At 50.4% G+C, this 20,000-nt stretch overlaps 1 protein-coding gene across 2 annotated transcripts in view; it reads right to left on the reverse strand.

The window, feature by feature from the left end:
* ZMIZ1 (zinc finger, MIZ-type containing 1) overlaps window positions 1-17,612 on the reverse strand; it is a 121,186-nt gene extending 103,574 nt beyond the window's left edge. Inside the window, exon 1 of one of the 2 annotated variants that reach the window (XM_015424521.1) lies at window positions 17,486-17,612. In XM_015424521.1, the coding sequence (XP_015280007.1) occupies window positions 17,486-17,538 (53 nt within the window). In that variant the 5' untranslated portion in view covers window positions 17,539-17,612. The remainder of the gene's footprint in view (window positions 1-17,485) is intronic. The other variant, XM_015424520.1, reaches the window with a different exon arrangement.
* Window positions 17,613-20,000: the final 2,388 nt, after the last annotated feature.

Below are 20,000 nucleotides of genomic sequence, written 5' to 3' on the forward strand. Positions count from 1 at the left end.
GTCGGTGTTGTGGATGTGATCGGGGGGGGGGGGATGAATCCCACTGTCCAAAGCTTTGGATAGCTCTTTGGATTCCAGGCTGAACATGCAACAGAGTGCAAATTTCACTTGCTACGTGCCCTTGAAAACTATGCACGCGCAAACACACGTTGCACGCCCAGGAAAACGACACCAAAGCTATGCTGGAAAAGTGGAGAGCAGCGAGACCGAAAATGCACTCCAGCCCCAGAGACTAGATGGGATTATTAAGCCTTTCACATTATAGGACAGAGACCATTTGTTACCGTTAATGACAATTTAAAGAAAAACATCCCCGAGAGATTCTGGCTATCCTCACACAAGCAAAACTAGGGCACACTAATATACACTGTTGCAGCCACAAAAACCCACCTGTTATCAACATTCCACCTGTTACCTGCCTCTCAAAGACGCCTGGTACAATTTGCAGCTCGGCACAGAGGCAATTCCATCTTTATTGAATTTTGCAGCCCTGTTTGCACCCATAACTTATTGTAACCCACGTGTCGGCATCGCGTGGGCATTTGAAACACCATTCCTCAGTTTATGCCCTGCCTATTAAAGTAGCAAGACATTCATTAATTAAAAAATAATAATCTTGCACTTCTCGATATACCTGGGAACCCACATCCGGCTGATCCTTCAATAATAACAATAATACTAATACTAATAATAATAACAACAACAAGAAAAAAAAAACCCAAGACACCCACCCAGCATTTCTACCCTTGCCTGTTGCCTTGGTAATCCAAACGCCCGGAAACTCGCTGTTTATCGGTGAATGGGGATGGCATTGTTCACACCGCAGTGCCTCTGCTATGTTAATGGGAGATAATGGCAGCGCGGAGAATCCTTTTGTTTCCAGCTTTGCTGTTTATTCATAGTGCCCGGAGGTCAGCGATTGCTACAACAGTCAGAGAAGGAGCCACTGAAATAGATCCCATGGCTGGTTTGGAGTGGGTGTGAGTGTAAGGAAGGTTGGTTTCTTTTCTTTTCTTTTGCCTTTAAGGCAAGGGAAGGAGGAGGAGGAGGAGGAGGAGAAAGGGCTCTGCACGGAAACCAGAAGGACGGTCTTTGGGGAGAGGAAGTCAGAGAAGGTGTTAGCAGACAGCACGCATGAAAGAAGATGATGTCCTCTTGTAGATTATGGATCACGCTCGTGTACGAGTCCAAAGAGGAGCAAGAAGTACCTTCCTTCCAAAATGGAAATGATTTCCACCTATAACGTTCGCCAAAGTATACATATATACACCCCCACATACTGCTGGAGGTGTGCCAAGTTCATAAATTGTGCCTTTGGCTCATTGATGTGCATTTCAGTTCTGTGTGCGAGAGCCAGTGCGGTGTAGTGGTTAGAGGTCAGACTGGGATCTGGGAGACCTGGCTTCGAATCCCCACTTATGACATGGAAGCCTGCTGGGTGACTCTGGGCAGTCACACTCTCTCAGCCTAGCCTACCTCACAGGGGTGTTGTGAAGATAAAATGGAGGAGAGGAAAATGATGTCAGTTACTTTGGGTCCCCGCTAGGGAGAGAGGCAGGGTATAAAGTAAGTAAGTAAGTAAGTATGTATATAGTAAGTAAGTAAATAAACACTAATGATCAGCGTTAAAACCATTATTTGAAAACCAGCTCCTGAACAACCAGATAGAATAGAATGGGCACTTTAAAGAAAACTTTTGACATACTTTTTCTTTCTTTTTTCAATGTGTATTTTTTTTTCAGGGACATTAGCTTTAACTGGGACAGTCAACTTTATTAACCTACTCGTCAAATGTGCAAACAGAAAATAAAGTTCCCAGATGCATTCTTTTCGTTGATTAATCACCAATGCCCGCATTTTGTTTAAGTGCATAATTCAGCATCTTTCCCTTAAAGCAGACACACAATGTTCCCGGTCAGCTAAGTTGGCCGTGATCAGTGCCACTGAGACTGACAGCTGTTAAATCTCATCGGTTTTACTAGTTCTGAGTCAGGACTGATTTACCTGGCCAGTGGGCCAGATACCTAGGCTTAAAAAAATGGTGAAGATCGGCTTGAATGTCTGAGTCATGGCCTAGTGAAACGAAACTGATCAGGGAGATTGCTGCACGGCTTCCCGGGCCTCTCTGTGGTGTGCCAAAGCAGACTGTCAGAAACAAGAAGGAGGAAAAACTGAACCTAACAATAAACTCCAGAACCAAATAAAGGTTAGTGAAAAGGAGGGCCAATATTAAAACCTTTCCATAAAAAATAAAAAGAGGTACATGTATTTATTAATAATAACAAATTTTAAAACATATATAGGGGCCCATTTACAACCAATGTATATAAAACATAACAATATCAAGGGCTTAAAAAGTTGACCTTACACGTTTCGGCCAAATAGGCCTTCCTCAGAGTTCATACATATGTGGCAAGATGGTTAATAATTATATTCACATAAACACAATCAGAAATATATACAAAATATAGATTCAATAAGGACCATAAAGTAAATTATTCAAAAGTAAAATCACCAAGCACAGGGTAAATATGCACATAAGACCTTTAAAGTGCAATCACTAGCCCAGTGGTTATAAAATAAACTTATGGTCCAAAAATTTCCTTCTTTGATTGTGTTCCCACAGTGTTCACAAGTAAAAAGGAGTGATTGCACTTTAAAGTTTATGTGAATATAATTATTAACCATCTTGCCACATATGTATGACGGCGACGGCGGATCCTGGCGGCAGAGACGAGGTGGCGCGGCGGAACAACGAAACCAGTAGAGCGATCCCTGGTGGCCTGCGGAATACCAGCAGAGAGCGGCCGTCGCGAGCAGCAGAAGGCGCGGAAGACATCATCTCCAAGCGCGGCGGAGCCTATTGGACAGAGCCGAGGCCGGGAGAGACGAAGTAACACGCAGAGACGGCTGCCTCGCCGGAGAAGAACCGCGCCAGAGAAGAACCGCGAGAGAAGAGTCCTGCCGACCGAAGGAGCCAAAGGAAGCCGGAAGCTGGATGCCGGAGACCTTAAGGGAGAGCCGCCACCACCGGGTGCTACGTAGGCTGACCCAACCCCTGAGAATGTGCCCATAGTTAGGGAAAGGGGGGGGGTTAGGGCGGTATATAAATCGAATGTTAAATAAATAAATAAATAAATATTTATGACCTCTGAGGAAGGCCTATTTGGCCGAAACGCGTAAAGTCAACCATTTGTTATTATTAATAAATACATGTACCTCTTTTTATTTTTTATGGAAAGGTTTTAATACTGGCCCTCCTTTTCACTAACCTTTGTTTGGTTCCAAAGCAGACTGTGCCAGCGTGGTGTAAGGGTTAAATGTCGGGCTAGGAGCTGGGAAAACCCAGGTTTGAATCCCCACTCTGCCACTGAAGCTTGCTGGGTAACCTGGGGCCGGTCACATACTCTCGGCCTAACCTACCTCACAGGGTTGTTGTGAGGGTAAAATGGAGAAGAGGAAAACAATGTAAGCTGCTCTGGGTCCCCATTGAGGAAAAAGGCGGGGCATAAACAAAACAAAAATGTTAAAAAGCAACCACATGACACAGCAACGCATTATACACATTGCAGCATTTTAATGGTGCATAAACTGGATTAACTTGATGCAGAACTCTTTTTTTTTGGTAACTATCTTAATTACCAAAAAAATTAAATCATTTTAAAAAAAGAAATAAAAAACCTTTTGGGCAAATCCCCGCAGGATCCTTACAAAAGTCACACCAGTGAAAAGAAGAGAAATAAAAAGGAACACAGTATTCAGAGATATATGGGCGATTAGATCATAGGGTTGCCAAATGAAATTCGTCCGGGAGCGGGGGGCTCCCGGACGGCGTCCTCTTCATGCGCGTGTCCCCCCCACGTGCGTCACCCGGAAGTGACGTCACACGCTGGGGGCGGGGCAACGCCATTTGAGAGGAAAACAAAGAGTTCCCCCCTCAAATGGCGTCACCCAACCCCCAGCGTGTGACGTCACTTCCGGGTGATGCACGCGCGGGGGTGGGGTTTCCCCCGGGCCCTGATTCTGCGGGAGCGGGAATCGGGGCTCGAAACCGGGGGGAATTCCGCCCCCCGGGGGGATTTGGGACCCCTATTAGATCAGTTAACTCCGAAGATTTTCTGGGATCACGCAGATCCCCCTGATTCACAGGGGTCATTCCATAGAAAATGGGGTGCAGGAGCTCATTAGCATACCTATCAGCATAACTCATTAGCATATGCCACCCCCCCTGATGTGACCGGAAGTGTGTCAGAAGGGGAAGCAAAAAAGGGGGGGGAGGCATCTTCAAAAGCCTCCCCTTCCCTTCCCCAGCCGGCCTGCCAAGGCGGATGGGGGGGGGGAAGCAAAGAGAGAAGGGGTTTAAACCCCTTCTCTCTAGAGTCTCGCCACAGTGATGGCATGATCTTTCTGCTGTATTCTATGGGGCCATAGGATACAATGGGAGATTGTGCCGCTGCTGCCGAAGGAGTTCAAACACACACACACATATTGCATACATGTAAGATGTAAGATCAAATTTAAATCGATAAGGGATATCTTTTGCTAATGCTTTTGTGAAGTGAGTTAAACGAGCTTTCTGTATTTTAATGCTTTAGTGTTTTTCAGTTTTATAAGTGAAGATTTTATTTTAAAACTCATGGGAAAGAGACGGGGTTTGTATGGCTGGATCATTCAGACAGCACATCTGCTTTATGCTGTAGACAAATAAACACAAACTCTTCATGTGAAAAAAAAGATGTAAGATCAAAAAGATGTGACATTTAGGTTTCCAGGTTCTCCACTCCGGTGTAAGACTTTAATCCCAGCAGCCCTGGCCCTCTGCTATCACTCAACAGGGCGGAGGTGCGGGGGGGGGGGCACTGCCATTGCTCTTATCATATGATTTCTGAAGCACGAACCTGGATGTGACATCATTGCAGTAGGGTGACTTAGGTAGATCCAGAGGTCATTTCGGGGGGGGTCGCGGGGGGATCGCAGTTCCCCCGGGTGAGGTACGGGGGAGGCACATGATGAAGCCCCGCCCCCTGCTTCCGGCCGCCCCACTTCCGACCCTCATTGAGCCAGGAGGAGGCAGGAGAAGAGGGAGGGTAAGTTGCTTCCTCCCTGCCTCTCCCCACCCCTGCCTGCCTGGGGCCAGGGAGGGCCTTCGCGGGGCTTCCTTGCACTCCCACTGGCCTTGCAGGTCCACCACCGGGCCCCTCATGGGGCTCGGCAGTGGAGCTGCAAGGCTGGCGGTGGCAGCCGGGACCGTTGGGGGCGGGGTGTGTGGCCTTATGACACGTTTCCGGTGATGTCAGGGTGTGTGCGCTGGCTCTTCAGCTTTGAAACGGAGATGAGCACGGCAACCCTAGAGTCGGACTCGACTGGCTTTCGAGCAAGGGAACCTTTACCTTTATTTTAACTCTGTTTAAGGTTGCACAGTAATTGTTCCAACTGTTATTAAACACTTTAGCATAAATTCTAGATATTACTCAATTCCTTGAAATTAAGTGAAGAGAAACTGCAAGGCATGGGTCGTCAGGACTGATTGACACGTCAGATTAATTAGTAAGGCTGTAAGGAAGCACCACTGGGACTGCCATATTTTTGTTATCTATTAAAGGAAGCCGCGAGGGCCCTCGGTGTGCAAGACCGGAGCAAGGCTGTCAACGACTGGGCATTTTGGAGGTCATTAATTCATAGGGTCGCCCTAAGTTGGAAGCAACTTGGTGGCACTTCCAGGGCTCTTTTTGCAGAAAAAGCCCAGCAGGAACTCACTAGCATAATAGGCCACACACAACAGCAGGAACTCATTAGCCTATTAGGCCACACCCCTGACAGCACAGCTCATTAGCCTATTAGGCCGCACCCCCATGTTACCAGAAGTGTGGTCATCCAGCCACGCCCACCTTTTGCTTCTTATTCTGTTTACCTTGTTTGTTGTCCAAACCCAGGGCCTTTTTTTTGTAGCAGGAACTCCTTTGCATGTTAGGCCATATATGCCCCCAAGAGCTCTTCGGTCAGGGACCCAGAACCGGCTGGTGGTTCCGGGCCCCCGGGAGGTGCACTATGCTGCAACAAGGACAAGATCTTTCTCAGTGGCGGCCCCTACCTGGTGGAATGAGCTCCCGGAAGAGATCAGGGCCCTGCGGGATCTTATGCAATTCCGCAGGGCCTGTAAGATGGAGCTCTTCCACCAGGCCTATATGTAGGGGCCGCCGCCACTCCACCACTACCAACGGTGGAATGTCACCTAGACTGGGATGCCTGATATTCCGGCGATAAGGTGATCCACGTGGGAGCAAGACCTGCTGACGGACTCGGACCATTTTCTGGACTAACAACTTAAGCCATCTTGGAGCGTTAAAGCACTTTATTGTTATTAATATGTTATTGGTTGTTTTATTGGATTTTATTGATTTTATGTATTGGCTGTAATGCCCTTGTAAGCCGCCCTGAGCCCGCTTGCGGGGAGGGCGGGGTAGAAATGTTTAAATAAATAAATAAATAAAATAAACCCCTAATGTAGCCAATCCTAATGAGTTTCTGCTGTTGGGTGTGGCCTATTATGCTAAAGAGTTCCTGCTGGGCGTGGCCAACTTGGGAGCCAGCCGGAACTCCGTTCCTGTGCGTTCCTGCCCAAAAATAGCCCTGCTTAACACAATGATAATTTAAATTGGAGTCTTTTAAACTGAAAATTAAAACACAGGCCGCCAGAGAAAGGTGAGCCGGAAATTCAGCTCTTACCACAAACTGAATGTTTATGTATTTATGTATTTATTTATGTATTTATTTATTTATTTATTTTTGAATTTATACCCAGCCCTCCCCGAAGACTCAGGGCGGCTCACAGGGGGCAAAAATGCCCAAGTTTAAAACATTAAAACAGTACAGAATAATATAAAAAACACAACAATACAATTTACTAAAATTCGCTTTACGGTGCTTTAAAATTAGTTAACTATAAAAGTACAAGATGGGATCCTAAAATTATTAACCAGCAACAGTAATAACAATAAATATAGCGGCGACAATATACGTCCATACAGCGTTGACCTCTTCCAGGCACGTCTCGCACCCCCAGTAGTCCCCGCTCTGAGGATGGTCAATTTGCGGGACTAGCGAGGGGGGCGTAGATAGAATGATGGTAACATAATGGTGATGGCACAATGATGGTAGTGGTGGTGGCTCCTACTCAAAAGCCTGGCGGAAGAGCTCCGTCTTGCAGGCCCTGCGGAACTGCACCAAATCCCGCAGGGCCCGGATCTCTTCTGGGAGCTCATTCCACCAGGTAGGAGCCGCCACCGAAAATGCCCTAGCCCTGGTAACCGCAAACTTGATGTTTCTGGGGCCTGGAATCTCCAGGAGATTTTGATTCCCCGACCGTAGTGCCCTTGGGGGAACATGCGGGGACAGGCGGTCACTAAGGTAAGCCGGACCCTTACCATCTAGGGCTTTAAAGGTCAAAACCAGCACTTTGAAGCAAATCCGGTATGCCATTGGCAGCCAGTGCAGTGCTTTCAGTACAGGCCGGATGTGGTCCCGTCTAGTGAGACCCATCAACAGCCTGGCTGCAGCCTTCTGCACTAGCTGTAGCTTCTGGATTTGCGACAAAGGCAGCCCCATGTAGAGAGCATTACAGTAGTCTAGCCTCGAGGTGACCGTCGCATGGATCACTGCAGCCAGGTCATCACGGTCGAGGAAGGGAACCAACTGCCGCACCAGCCGAAGATGGTAAAAGGCCGATTTGGCAGTGGCTGCCACCTGGGCTTCCATCGTTAAGGAGGAGTCCAGGAGCACCCCCAAACTCCTAACCTCCGCCGCTGATACCAAAGGCGCCCCCGTCTAAGGTCGGGAGCCCCAACCCCGAACCGGTCCGACTCAGGCCCAGGACCTCCGTCTTTGCCGGGTTTAGTTTCAGCCGACTCATTCTGAGCCAACCAGCCACGGCCTGTAACGCCCGATGAAGGTCATCCGGGGTGGAGTCCGACTGTGGTCATGTATAATATGAATTTCGTTCATGGACTGCAGGATTTGATCCTATGATCAGCATCTTATTATGTTTCTTTTTAGAATTTTAATGTATGTTCTAGCTAGAACCCCCTATATCTCATAATCTTTGGGGTTCCTCTTTTTCCTCTAGTGCAAAACAATAAATGGGAAGCCACACACTATCTCTATTCTTAGCGCTTGTAAACACACACCCCAGTGCTGTTCATAGTAATTGCTTGGATATCAAACAATACTAATAATGCTAATTAATAATAAAGCACCTTCGCCTAATTGAATTACTGGTTAATTTGATGTTCTGTTTAATTTTACTAAACCTCTGGAACCAAATCACTTCTATTATATATGTTTTTTTAAAAAAGACTTCATCTCTTTATTTTAATCAATTTTGATTGCTCTAAGAAAGCATTCTAGTACAACTACTGGCAGTAAGGAAATTGCGGCTTAATTAATACTGAAGACCCAAAAAAAACTGGGACGAGGGAAGATAAAATGCAGCCAAACAAACAAACAAAAAAAGACTCGTGATAACAGGAGGAAAAAAACCACGCTGCAAAGAGCAGCTGTGTGTTTGCAGACATTGTCATTGACAACGGCAAAGCATTAACATGCGCTAAGCAAGCTGCAACAAGCACTTTTAATGGGGGGGGGAGAGGCACGATAACAGAGCAAGGAAACAGTTGTGTTTAAATTCAGAGTGAGTTTTGCCTGCAGAGGAAAACATCATCTCCCTTGTTGAGACAGCCATTAGTCAAACCTGGACTCCATCAGAGTATTATGCTGTAATGACCCGCTAACGATTAATTCTACATCATCACGTGGACACTTCCAGGTACGCCATTCTTTCCCCAGAGGTGTTACCACAACCTCTCCCGTCTCCCCACTCCCCTGATTACATATGTGGGGAGAAATGAGGCTAGTCGGCTTGCTTAATGTGCACCCTGTGAACCATCAGGTCCCCTGTTTAAATCTTACTTCAGCCACAAACACATTATCATTTAGGGAGGCTCAGGGATCGTTTCGTAGAAAAAGAGCTAGGGGAACTCATTAGCATAGCTCATTAGCATATGCCACACCCCCTGACATCACCGGAAGTGTGTCATAAGGCCACACCCCCTGACATCACCCCTTGCAGCTCCACTGCTGAGCCCCATGAGGGGCCCGGTGGTGGACCTGCAAGGCCGGCGGGAGTGTGAGGAAGCCCCGCGAAGGCCCTCCCTGGCCCCAGGCAGGCAGGGGTGGGGAGACGCAGGGAGGAAGCAACTTACCCTCCCTCATCTCCTGCTTCCTCCTGGCTGAATGAGGGCCGGAAGCGGGGCGGCCGGAAGCAGGGGGCGGGGCTTCGTCATGTGCCCCCCCGTACCTCACCCGGGGGAACTGCAATCCCCCGCGATCCCCCCCAAAATGACCTCTGGGGAGGCTGCAATTTTTTACAATTTAGGCCTGCATATCTACAGTTTAGGACTGGTCTGCCTCACAGGGGTGTTGTAATGATTACTTAGACCAAGGCTCCCAACCTTTCGGGGCCTGCAGGGGTGGTGGTGAGCTCCATCCCAGCATGGCTATCACAGCAGGAGGAGCCAAACCACGATGGCCACCACAAGAGGCAGAGCTGAACGAAATAGAAGAAGAGGAGAAGAGATTGGATTTATACCCCATGGCCCTTCACTACCCAAAGGTGTCTCAGAGCGGCTTACAAACTCCTTTCCCCTCCCCTCCCCACAACAGACACCCTGTGAGGTAGGTGGGGCTGAGAGAGCTCTGACAGAAACGGCTCTTTTTCAAGAATAGCTGTGCTAGAACTATGGCTTGCCCAAGGTAATCCAGCAGGTGCAAGTGGAGGAGCGGGGAACCAAACCCGGTTCTCCCAGATTAGAGTCCGCACACTTCACCACTCCACCAGACAGCTCTGAGACAACTTGTGACTGGCCCAAGATCACCCAGCTAGCTGCATGTGGAGGAGCGGGGAATCAAACCCGGTTCTCCGAGATTAGAGTCCGCGCACTTCACCACTCCACCAAACTGGCTCTCAATACCTCCCTCCTCACATTTCCTGGGAAGAAGGAAAACCTGAAAGGGAAAGGGAATTACACACCTTTCCGGGAAGGGGCTGACGAACCTAAACTTTTCCATTTGAATGGGGGCAGCCAAGAACAAGCGGCCCCACCCAATTTTTGAAAGGCTCAGCAGGTGCCACGGGAAGTAGTGGGGGGGACCGTGGCGCCCAAGGGAACCACACTGGGGGGATGCTGACTTAGACCCTGAATGCGAAGGCCTTTGAACGTACTATAAAAATACAAAGCTTGAACACGAAAGCTTTTTTGTTGTTATTAGCGTCTGGTATAACTGCACTACTACATCCTCGACGATTTTACTTTTGCTTTCAGATAGATGAAAATGGGTTAGTCTATCTGCAGCAGCCGGAAAGAGCCCAGCGGTAGCCAGTGTTCCCTCTAAGCTGAGTTGGCATGAGCCAGATCACAGTTCTTTAGCCTTCAGCTCACAGATTTTTTGCCTTCGCTCAGGAAGGAGGGCTCCAGAGCAAACGAATTCATGCGGCGGCCAAATCGCTCACTCACAACTTGAATGCCGGGAGCTCACAAAGTAGAATTTCTGCTCACAAGCCTCCACGACTTAGAGGGAACCCACTGGTAAGGTGTGAGCGCTTGTGAGTCAATGCCCACTTCTTCATGGAAGCTCAGACCCTACCCCAGATGTTGTTTGTCTTGCTTTCAGGTCACCACGGATCTTCCCCGGACACCTACCGCTTAGGGTTGACAAGTCTATTTTGCTTGCCGCGGGGGAGCCTCGCTGGGCTCCGGGAGCCGTCCGAAGATGTGCCTGCAGCACATCACCGGAAGTGACGCGCGACGTCAATCATGTTGAAGGCGTGGCCCCGATTGTCGGAGGGAAAACCATAGAGTTTTCCCTCCGACAATCGGGGCTACGCCCCCAACGTGATTGATGTGGTTGCGTCACCTCTGGTGACGCAGCCACGCTGCGCTTTGGGGGGCAGAGTTCCCCCTGGGGTCCGATTCCGTGGTGGAGGAAATCGGGCCACCGAAGCAGGGGTTTACCCGCCACCTGCCCCCACCTGGAAGCCCTACTACCGCTTCCTTGGAGGCTCAGTCTAGGAGGGGAAGAGGTTCCTGCCCCTGAGCCCTTCTCCTGCACTTCCTGCCAGTCTTTCAGTCTCTCTCTCTCTCTCTCCCCCCTCCTCTCTCTGGATCTATCTGGACAGCTGGCAGGGGAGTCTTCCTTGGACGAGCCCTGCTGGGGTTTCAATGCCTCTGAACAGGTGCTTCAGGCTCCGTTGGCCTTTCTCAAACACTCACAAGGCTTCGGGGTTTCCTGCTCCTCCAAGATCTGCCCCCATCACCCTAGCAACTAGACCACCCCATAGGCTTGGGGGGCAAGGTGGCCCCAGGGCTGCTGAGAGCCACTAAGGACCCCTAGAGGGGACCCCCGTCACACCTCCACTGCCATATCGGAAGAACACACACAGGATGCTTGATGAGGCTTCTCATGCTGCTCCTGTTCTGTAGCGGCACTTGGCCTAGTTCGGTGGGGGCCCAGAATCTTGTACCCCATTGTCCCCCCTACTCTTGGCAGCCCTGGTGACACCAGACCCGTTGTGTCCACTTGGCTCAGCCCCTTGCCCAGCAACCCAGAGACTCCTGATGGAGTTCCACAGCCTGGGCTGCTTTAGCTCCATTATTCATTCTCAATGTCTGAGAAATAGAAGGCTATGTTGTTGTTGTTCAGTCGCACAGTCGAGTCTGACTCTTCGCGAACCCATGGACCAGATCCCGCCAGGCCTTCCGGTCTTCCGCCGTCCTCTGAAGTTGGCTCAATTTCACGTTCGTTGCATCTATGACCAGGGGTCGTTTCGTAGAAAAAGAGCTAGGGAAACTCATTAGCATAACTCATTAGCATATGCCACACCCCCTGACATCACCGGAAGTGTGTCATAAGGCCACACCCCCTGACATCACCAGAAGTGTGTCATAAGGCCACACCCCCTGACATCACTAGAAGTGTGTCATAAGGCCACACACCCCGCCCCCAACTGTCCCGGCCGCCGCCACCGGCCTTGCAGCTCCACTGCCGAGCCCCATGAGGGGCCCGGCGGTGGACCTGCAAGGCCGGCGGGAGTGCAAGGAAGCCCCGTGAAGGCCCTCCCTGGCCCCAGGCAGGCAGGGGTGGGGAGAGGCAGGGAGGAAGCAACTTACCCTCCCTCTTCTCCTGCCTCCTTCTGGCTGAATGAGGGCCAGAAGCGGGGCGGCCGGAAGCAGGGGGCGGGGCTTTGTCATGTGCCCCGCCCCACGTATTTCACCCGGGGGAACTGCGATTTCCCCCGAAATGACCTCTGTCTATGACACTGTCTAACCATATAGAAGGCTATACTACTAGTCTTGATCCAGTAGGGATGCCAAGCGAAATCGCCAAAATAAGCAGGGGAGAGTTGGTCCCGTTCCGGGACATTCGAGCACGCGCGGAGCACGCCCCGTGATAACATCGCCTGGAAGTGACGTCATCATGCTGGGCACGTCGCCGGGTGACGCTCTAGCAACCGGCCTGAAAAACTCTATGGTACCATAGAGTTTCAGGGCGATTGCAAGAGTGCCGCCTGGCAACGTGGCCCAGCGTGATGACGTCACTTCCGGGCAACATCATCACGCCTGGCCCATTGGCCCGATCTGGCCACTTTGGGGGTAGGGTTCCCCCCACCAGCTGGACCCAGACCGGCGGATTAGGGGCCCTTTTAGCGGGGGAATCCCTGCCTCCTGGGGGGACTTGGCAGCCCTATGATCCAGCAAGGTTAACACGAGCCTATGCAACATCACACGTTTGCTTCCATTTCTTTCTCTTGAGCTCAAGACAATAAACGACAAACAATTATTCAACTTTAAAAGGGCGGCCTAGGGGGTATCCTTTTGTGCAATCCGAAGACTTTTGTAAAGCCTGGGAATTGAGTCAATAACGAAGCAAAAAAAAAAAGTTATGTCTTTTAAGCCGCTGCTTCCCACACTTAAATCTAGCCTGAGCACCATTAAAATACTTCAGGAACAAAATAGGGCAAATTTTGCTTCCTTCCCAAATTAAAATAATAGTAACTAACTCAGCTGCAGTATATGGAAATTTAACCTGAGCAATTTATAGCCATACGCCGTCAAGGGTACATTTTACAAACAAATGGGCTCCTTTTGGATGAAATGTCACGTTCTGTTTCTACAGCTCTGAGGGTGCAGTCCTGTGGGTCGCACAGCCATAACGTGTGGTGCCAATCCACTGAAGCTGGCATAGCTGTTTCTTTCTGCAGCCATGTCACTGTGTCCAGCCTGTATGCTCGACTTCCACCCTAAATGCCCGAAACATGGTGAACGTTGACCTTCTCGTGTGAATTCTGATCATTCCAGAGGAATTTTGCACAGGACCAAAAGCCAGATAAATTTCCCATCATATTTCGTATCTCGGTGAACACGGACTAGGTGCCTGCCTACATATGCCAGGGTCAGTGTTCCCTCTAAGCTGAGTTAGTGTGAGCTAGCTCACAGTTTTTTAGCCTCCAGCTCACACATTTTTGTCTTAGCTCAGGAAGGATGGTTCCAGAGCAAACTAACTTTAATGCAGTGGCCAAATCGCTTGCTCACAACTTTAATGCCAATAGCTCACAAAGTAGAATTTTTGCTCAGAAGACTCCACAGCTTAGAGGGAACATTGGCCAGGGTGTATCTTAGTTTTTAGAGCTTTGCTGAATTTGCCCGACATCTTCCCCCATTTGGGGCATTTGCTGTAAGTATATATTTTCAGAACTGAAGACTCAGTTTCTGCAGCCTTATCTAGGCTAATACTTGAATCCATTTGTCACATACACTAGCAGAACAGGGAGCATAATTCATCCTTGACACAGTTCATGATCCCCTGTTCTTTTGTCCTCCTGAACCCATATCCTTTTCAACATTTGTAGTTTATGTTATCTTGGCCTCTCGTTCTTGCTAGCCCATGCCTGCCCCGTTCCCACACTCCCCAGATCTTGGTCCCACAATCACGTGTTACAACCAGGGCTACTTTTGGGCAGGAATAGCATAACTCATTAGCATATGCCACACTCCCTGACATCAGGGGCCCGGCGGTGGACCTGCAAGGCTGGCGGGAGTGCGAGGAAGCCCCGCCAAGGCCCTCCCTGGCCCCAGGCAGGCAGGGGTGGGGAGAGGCGGGGAGGAAGCAACTTACCCTCCCTCTTCTCCTGCCTCCTCCTGGCTGAATGAGGGCCGGAAGCGGGGCGGCCAGAAGCAGGGGGCGGGGCTTCATCATGTGCCCCGCCCCCCGCACCTCACCCGGGGGAACTGCGATCCCCCGCGTTCCCCCCCGAAATGACCCCTGGGCCACGCCCAACAGCAGAAACTCATTAGGATTGGCTACATTAGGGGTGTGTGGCCTAACATGCAAAGGAGTTCCTGCTACAAAAAAGGCCCTGGATTTTGACAACAAGCAAGGTAAACAGAATAACAAGCAAAAGGTGGGTGTGGCTGGATGACCACACTTCTGGCAACATGGGGTGTGGCCTAATATGCTAATGAGTTTCTGCTGTTGGGTGTGGCCTATTACGCTAATGAGTTCCTGCTGGGCTTTTTCTACAAAAAAAGCCCTGGTTACAACACCTTATGTGGGACCCCTGCAGCTTTCCTGTGGGGTACATGAAAAAACGGGAGAAGAATCCACCTGGGTAGTTGGTTACTCCTTCAAACATTACATTTATCACTTGAAAGTGCAAGCCAGACAGCAAAGGGGGTGGGAAGGGGACGGAGGACAGGCCTCTGACTACACTTGAGATTTAAAAAAAAGTACAGTGCTCTGATCATTCTTTTGTAGCTGCGATAAGGGCACATCTCAGAAATTTTCCAGAGAAATCCTCTAGCAAAGAGTTTTACGGGGCTTTTTTTTTTAAGAAAGAGCCCAGCAGGAACTCATTAGCATAACAGGCCACCCCCAACAGCAGAAACGCATTAGTATATCAGGCCACACCCCTGACCGTGCAGCTCATTAGCATATTAGACCACACCCCATGCCTTCCCTTGGCTTGGCCGGGCACCGCCCCGGCTGTAGGGAGCCCAGGCAAGCCAGCCCTTGGAGGGGAGGCAGTTTAAACTGCCTTCTTTTGGCTTGCCCAGGCGCCCTGCGGCTACGGGGAGCCCGGGCAAGCCAACCCTTGGGCAGGCCAGGGAAGGCACAGGGAGGCATTTAAATGCCTCCCTGATCCTTCCAGGGGCCCCCCCAGCCCGCTCACCTTGGAGTCGTGGGGGGGGTGTCGCTCTCCAGGCCTTCCCTTTGTAGCCACGCGTGCAGAAGTTTTGCCTGTAGTGGGCATGGCCAACTCTGAAGCCAGCCGGAACTCCGTTCCTGTGCGTTCCTGCCCAAAAATAGCCCTGGAGTTTTATAACCTTGGTTGTGGGAGGAAAACTGTACAGGTTTGGTGAGGTGACTCTCACAATTGTGTATGAGGTATTAAAATGGCTCCTCGGGGGCCTACCTCCTCACCTCGTGGCACGGCTGTGCGACCGTTTGCCGAGGGACAGGGTTAGGTGGGCAGAATGGCTGAGGATAACCAGGAGAAAGCCGGGCAAGCTTAGGGAAATGGCCAGGAGATGTGGCAGAAGCCCAGCTGAAGGAGGGACCGGAATAGAAAAGAAGGGAGAAATGAGCAAGGGAGGGGAGGAGGTGGAGAGGTCTGTGAGGAAACCAGCCAACTGATAAAGTAGAATTGGGGAGGGAGGGGAACGGTGTCTTTCCTTGTGGGGAAACTCCCTTGGAGCAAGGATTCCCTGGAAAACACCCCGGGTAACCAGCCACCACCACCACCACCACTCAGGACCTCTAGACTGACCCACCGAAAAAAGGTTCCCTTCTGGTGCAGTCCTACAGCGATAATGAAGTGAGGTGGTAGAAACCTTGGGGAACACTTTACAGAAAACTAGGAAGTACCCATCCACTCTAGCACACGGGGAAGAGATTCAAGGGAAAACCCCGGAGAGATAAGTCGTACTAAGTGAAAAATGTGTTTATAAAAAGGTTTATTAAAAAAGGAGGGGGGGGAATAGAAAAGGGCGGTTGGATTTTAATAAATGGACAGGTTGAACCCCCCAGCGCGGCAGCGGGTGCTAAGCAGCAGCGTCCTCTTGAGTCCACCTCCGCTTTTTCCTTTGAGAGGGAAACCCCCTATTTTCCAACCCTACTCCCCCTCGCCCAGAATAACGGATGCAGGAAATAATGGATGGGGACACAGCCCCAGTCCCCAGGCTGTCTAGAGCCCTCTCATGTTCCCAACCCACAGAGCTCAACCCCAAACTGGCTTCCCTTTCTTCTCACAGACAAACGTATGACTGGGAAGGCTGCTGGGTCAGGGCACTCTTCCCACCCAAAAAGGAACTTCCGGGATTCCCCACGTGCTCCCAGGATGAGACACACAAGGGGTGTGTGTGTGGAAGGGTGATGCTGCAGGACTACCTGTAGTCCAAAGGGCCCGTTTCATCCTTTCTATAACGGCACTTATCTTGACTAGATCTAAACCCCTGGTTATCAGTCTCCTGAAGATCTGAAGAATAAGAATTGGCCAGGTAGGAAGACATGAGCAATGCTGGATTTAAGGAAACTGCGGTCCGGGTTTAAGGGGAACTCGTACACAGAACCTGACCGATTCCCCACGAGAAGCTGCGCCGCCCTCGCTCTTCTCTTTGCCCCCTGCTTTCATTGGTCGATTTCACACTATTCGCTGCGTGGCCGCATTTTGACCCGCGGCTCCCCCCCCCCCGATTTCCCCCATGTCTTCCTGATCTCAAAAAACAAGAGTCGAGAAGACGCGGGGGGAAATCGCAGGGGGCTGCGGGTCAAAATGCCGCCGCGCGGCGAATAGTGTGGAACCGACCAATGCAAGCGGGGGAAAGAGAAGAGAAGAGCGAGGGCGGCGCAGCGGCTTGTGGGGAATCAGTCACTTTCTACACCACATCGGTGTAGGGCTGCTGGGTATCCCTCCCCGGCCACTGGCAAGCGGATGGGGGGGCTAGGACTGCCAGTTCCAGGTTGGGAAACTTCTGGAAATTTGGGGATGGATCCTGGGGAGGACACGGGGAAACCTCAGTGGGGTACAATGCCCGAGAGTTCTTCCTCCAAAGCATCCGTTTTCTCCAGGGGAACTGATCTCTGTAGTCTGGAGATAAACTGTAATCCCGGGGGATCCCCAGGTCCCCCCTGGAGGCTGGCATCCCTACGTCAGTGTCTGAAGTCAAGGGAACAGAATCAACGCCAAGCTGCCAAGGGCATACGGGGATGCCTACACCTCCCTTTCATGAAATAAATGCATCTATTCCTCTACTTGGTCACAAGCATTCCAAGCACATGTTTTTGTGGGGGGGGTTTTGGCAGGACGGCGGGCGCTAACATGTGCAGGGCCAAATGTGCTAACGTGTGTGGGGCCAAGGGCCAGTGCAGGACTCACCTATGCGAGAGGGAGGGTTTCATGGAGCTCATGGAGTTCATGGGCGGCTGCATGGGGAGCTTCCCCGGGGGGTCGTTCTGCCGGCTCTTCTGGTGGCGCAGCAGTAAGAGCCGTCCCAGCTCCTCACACCACGACGAGAGCAGCGCTAGAAATGAAACAGAACAAAAAAAGGTAATTGGAGGAAGCCGGGGGGGGGAATGCAACAAAAGAAGGGGAAGATCGGAGGCGTTCCCCCCCCCTTTGCTCTCCCCTGCAACCAAATGCCCGAGCAACCAAATGGGTTACGCGCTCTTCCTTAACCCAGCGTCTTGTTCTTCTGATTCTAAGGCTTAGGATGGATTGACACAGAGGCTAAGGAACATCAGTAAGAGGCCACCAGGAAACTAACAAACAAACAAACAGCTTCCTGAGAATTATCAACAGGCCACCTGGTTGCCAATCTACGGGCGAGAGGTGCATGAAAGGAGCGGTGGCTATCCACAGGCTTCACTGGTAGGTCACCTTCTAGGACGGGAGTAACGGAAGAAGCCCATCTCTTCAAATCCCTCCTCAAGGAGGTCCTTCTGTAAAACAAAGGCTGCCAGATCTCCTGCTACTGTGGGAAATCTCCCACTGGTTGCTGCTCCTATTTGCCTACACCCAGTTGAGGGGAAAAAATTGAATCAAAAATCCCCAGTGCATCGCAAGCATGACGTCATTTCCAGGGCAAACCCGGAAGTGATGTCATGCCACTCTAGGAATCAGAGGAAACTCTGTAGTAAAGCTGTAGAGCAACGTGATATCCAGGGGTCGTTTCATAGAAAAAGAGCTAGGGGAACTCATTAGCATAATTCATTAGTATATGCCACACCCCCTGACATCAGGGGCCCGGCGGTGGACCTGCAAGGCCGGCGGGAGTGTGAGGAAGCCCCGCCAAGGCCCTCCCTGGCCCCAGGCAGACAGGGGTGGGGAGAGGCGGGGAGGAAGCAACTTACCCTCCCTCTTCTCCTGCCTCCTCCTGGCTGAATAAGGGCTGGAAGCAGGGGGCGGGGCTTCATCGTGTGCCCCGCCCACCCGCACCTCACCTGGGGGAACTGCGTTCCCCCCCGAAATGACCTCTGGTGATATCACTTACAGGTTTGCCCTGGAAATGACATCAATGCAGTTGATAAGATGGTTCGTCCCCATGTGCCTACTTCTCCGGTCTCCCGCCCAGTCCCAGATGCCTGCTGGCAACCCAATGTAATACTCAGGGCTTTTTTGGTAGAAAAAGCCCAGCAGGAACTCATTAGCATAATAGGCCATACCCAACAGCAGAAAAATATTAGCATATTAGGCCACACCCCTGACTGCACCACTCATTAGCATATTAGGCCGCACCCTCGTGTTACCAGAAGTGTGGTAATCCAGCCACACCCACCTTTTGCTTCTTATTCTGTTGACCTTGTTTGTTGTCAAAACCCAGGGCTTTTTTTGTAGCAGGGACTCCTTTGCATGTTAGGACACCCCCCCCCCCTTATGTAGCCAATTCTAATGCGTTTCTGCTGTTGGGTGTGGCCTGTTATGCTAATGAGCTCCTGCTGGGCGTGGCCAACTCAGGAGCCAGCCGGAACTCCATTCCTGTGCGTTCCTTCCCAAAAATAGCCCTGGGTAATACTAATTCCTCAGTAGATTCGTAGGCCAGTGTTAACTATGCCTAATCTCATTTAGAAACAGTACAATAATCCAAATTGTACTAGGATGAAGAAAGGAAAGCCCGCAGAGAGTATAATATGATGGTCCCGGATAGGTAAGGAAACATAACTGTGGAAGAGAGAAACCTGGAAACAAAAGCCATGTGCTGGCTTTCATGAAATTGTGTCACGCTTCTCATGCAAGCTTTTGAGATCTTCACAATTCTTTGTTCCACTGGATATTTAGAAAGGGGGCGGGGGAAAGAAAAACAGTGTTTTGAGCCATGACCGTGAGGCTTTGGGGCTTCATCCTGCAGACTTGCTAGGCAATACTGAGTTCACAGAGCTTTAATACGTCTGCCAAAAATGCACTGCGAAGCCACTCAATAGTTTCCCAAACTCAAACACGGCCCTCGCATTTCAAAGCTGTCCTCCAGTACCATGAGATCTAGAAACTTGCTTTAGAAACATTAAAAAACCATGAGATTGAGTGCTCCCAGAGAAAAGTACAGAGGCGCAGCCCGTTTTCAGTGTCTTGGAAGTTTGCTAGGACCCAACACGAGTGGAAACAAACACTAGGAGGATTGATCTGAGCATTATGGCCTGCTTATATACACACATACCCCGCCCAAACGGGGCGATGAGGGATACCTGGCCTGCTAGCAGACCTCATTTCTCCATAACAGTAGAGAGTAGACCTGTGTTGGGTATTACAAGTTGAAAACACTTAGTATATCTGGGGTTAAATGTTTGTTTATGTTACTCACAGGAAGTCACATGTTTCTCATGTAACCAATGTCCTTTAGCTGTAGAATGCCCGGGGAATTTTCTCCCTGATGTAGGGATTTGATTGGGACTAAAGT

This window comes from Gekko japonicus, unplaced genomic scaffold, assembly GCF_001447785.1.
Source record: "Gekko japonicus isolate JY-2015 unplaced genomic scaffold, Gekko_japonicus_V1.1 scaffold142, whole genome shotgun sequence".
NCBI classification, from domain to species: domain Eukaryota; kingdom Metazoa; phylum Chordata; class Lepidosauria; order Squamata; family Gekkonidae; genus Gekko; species Gekko japonicus.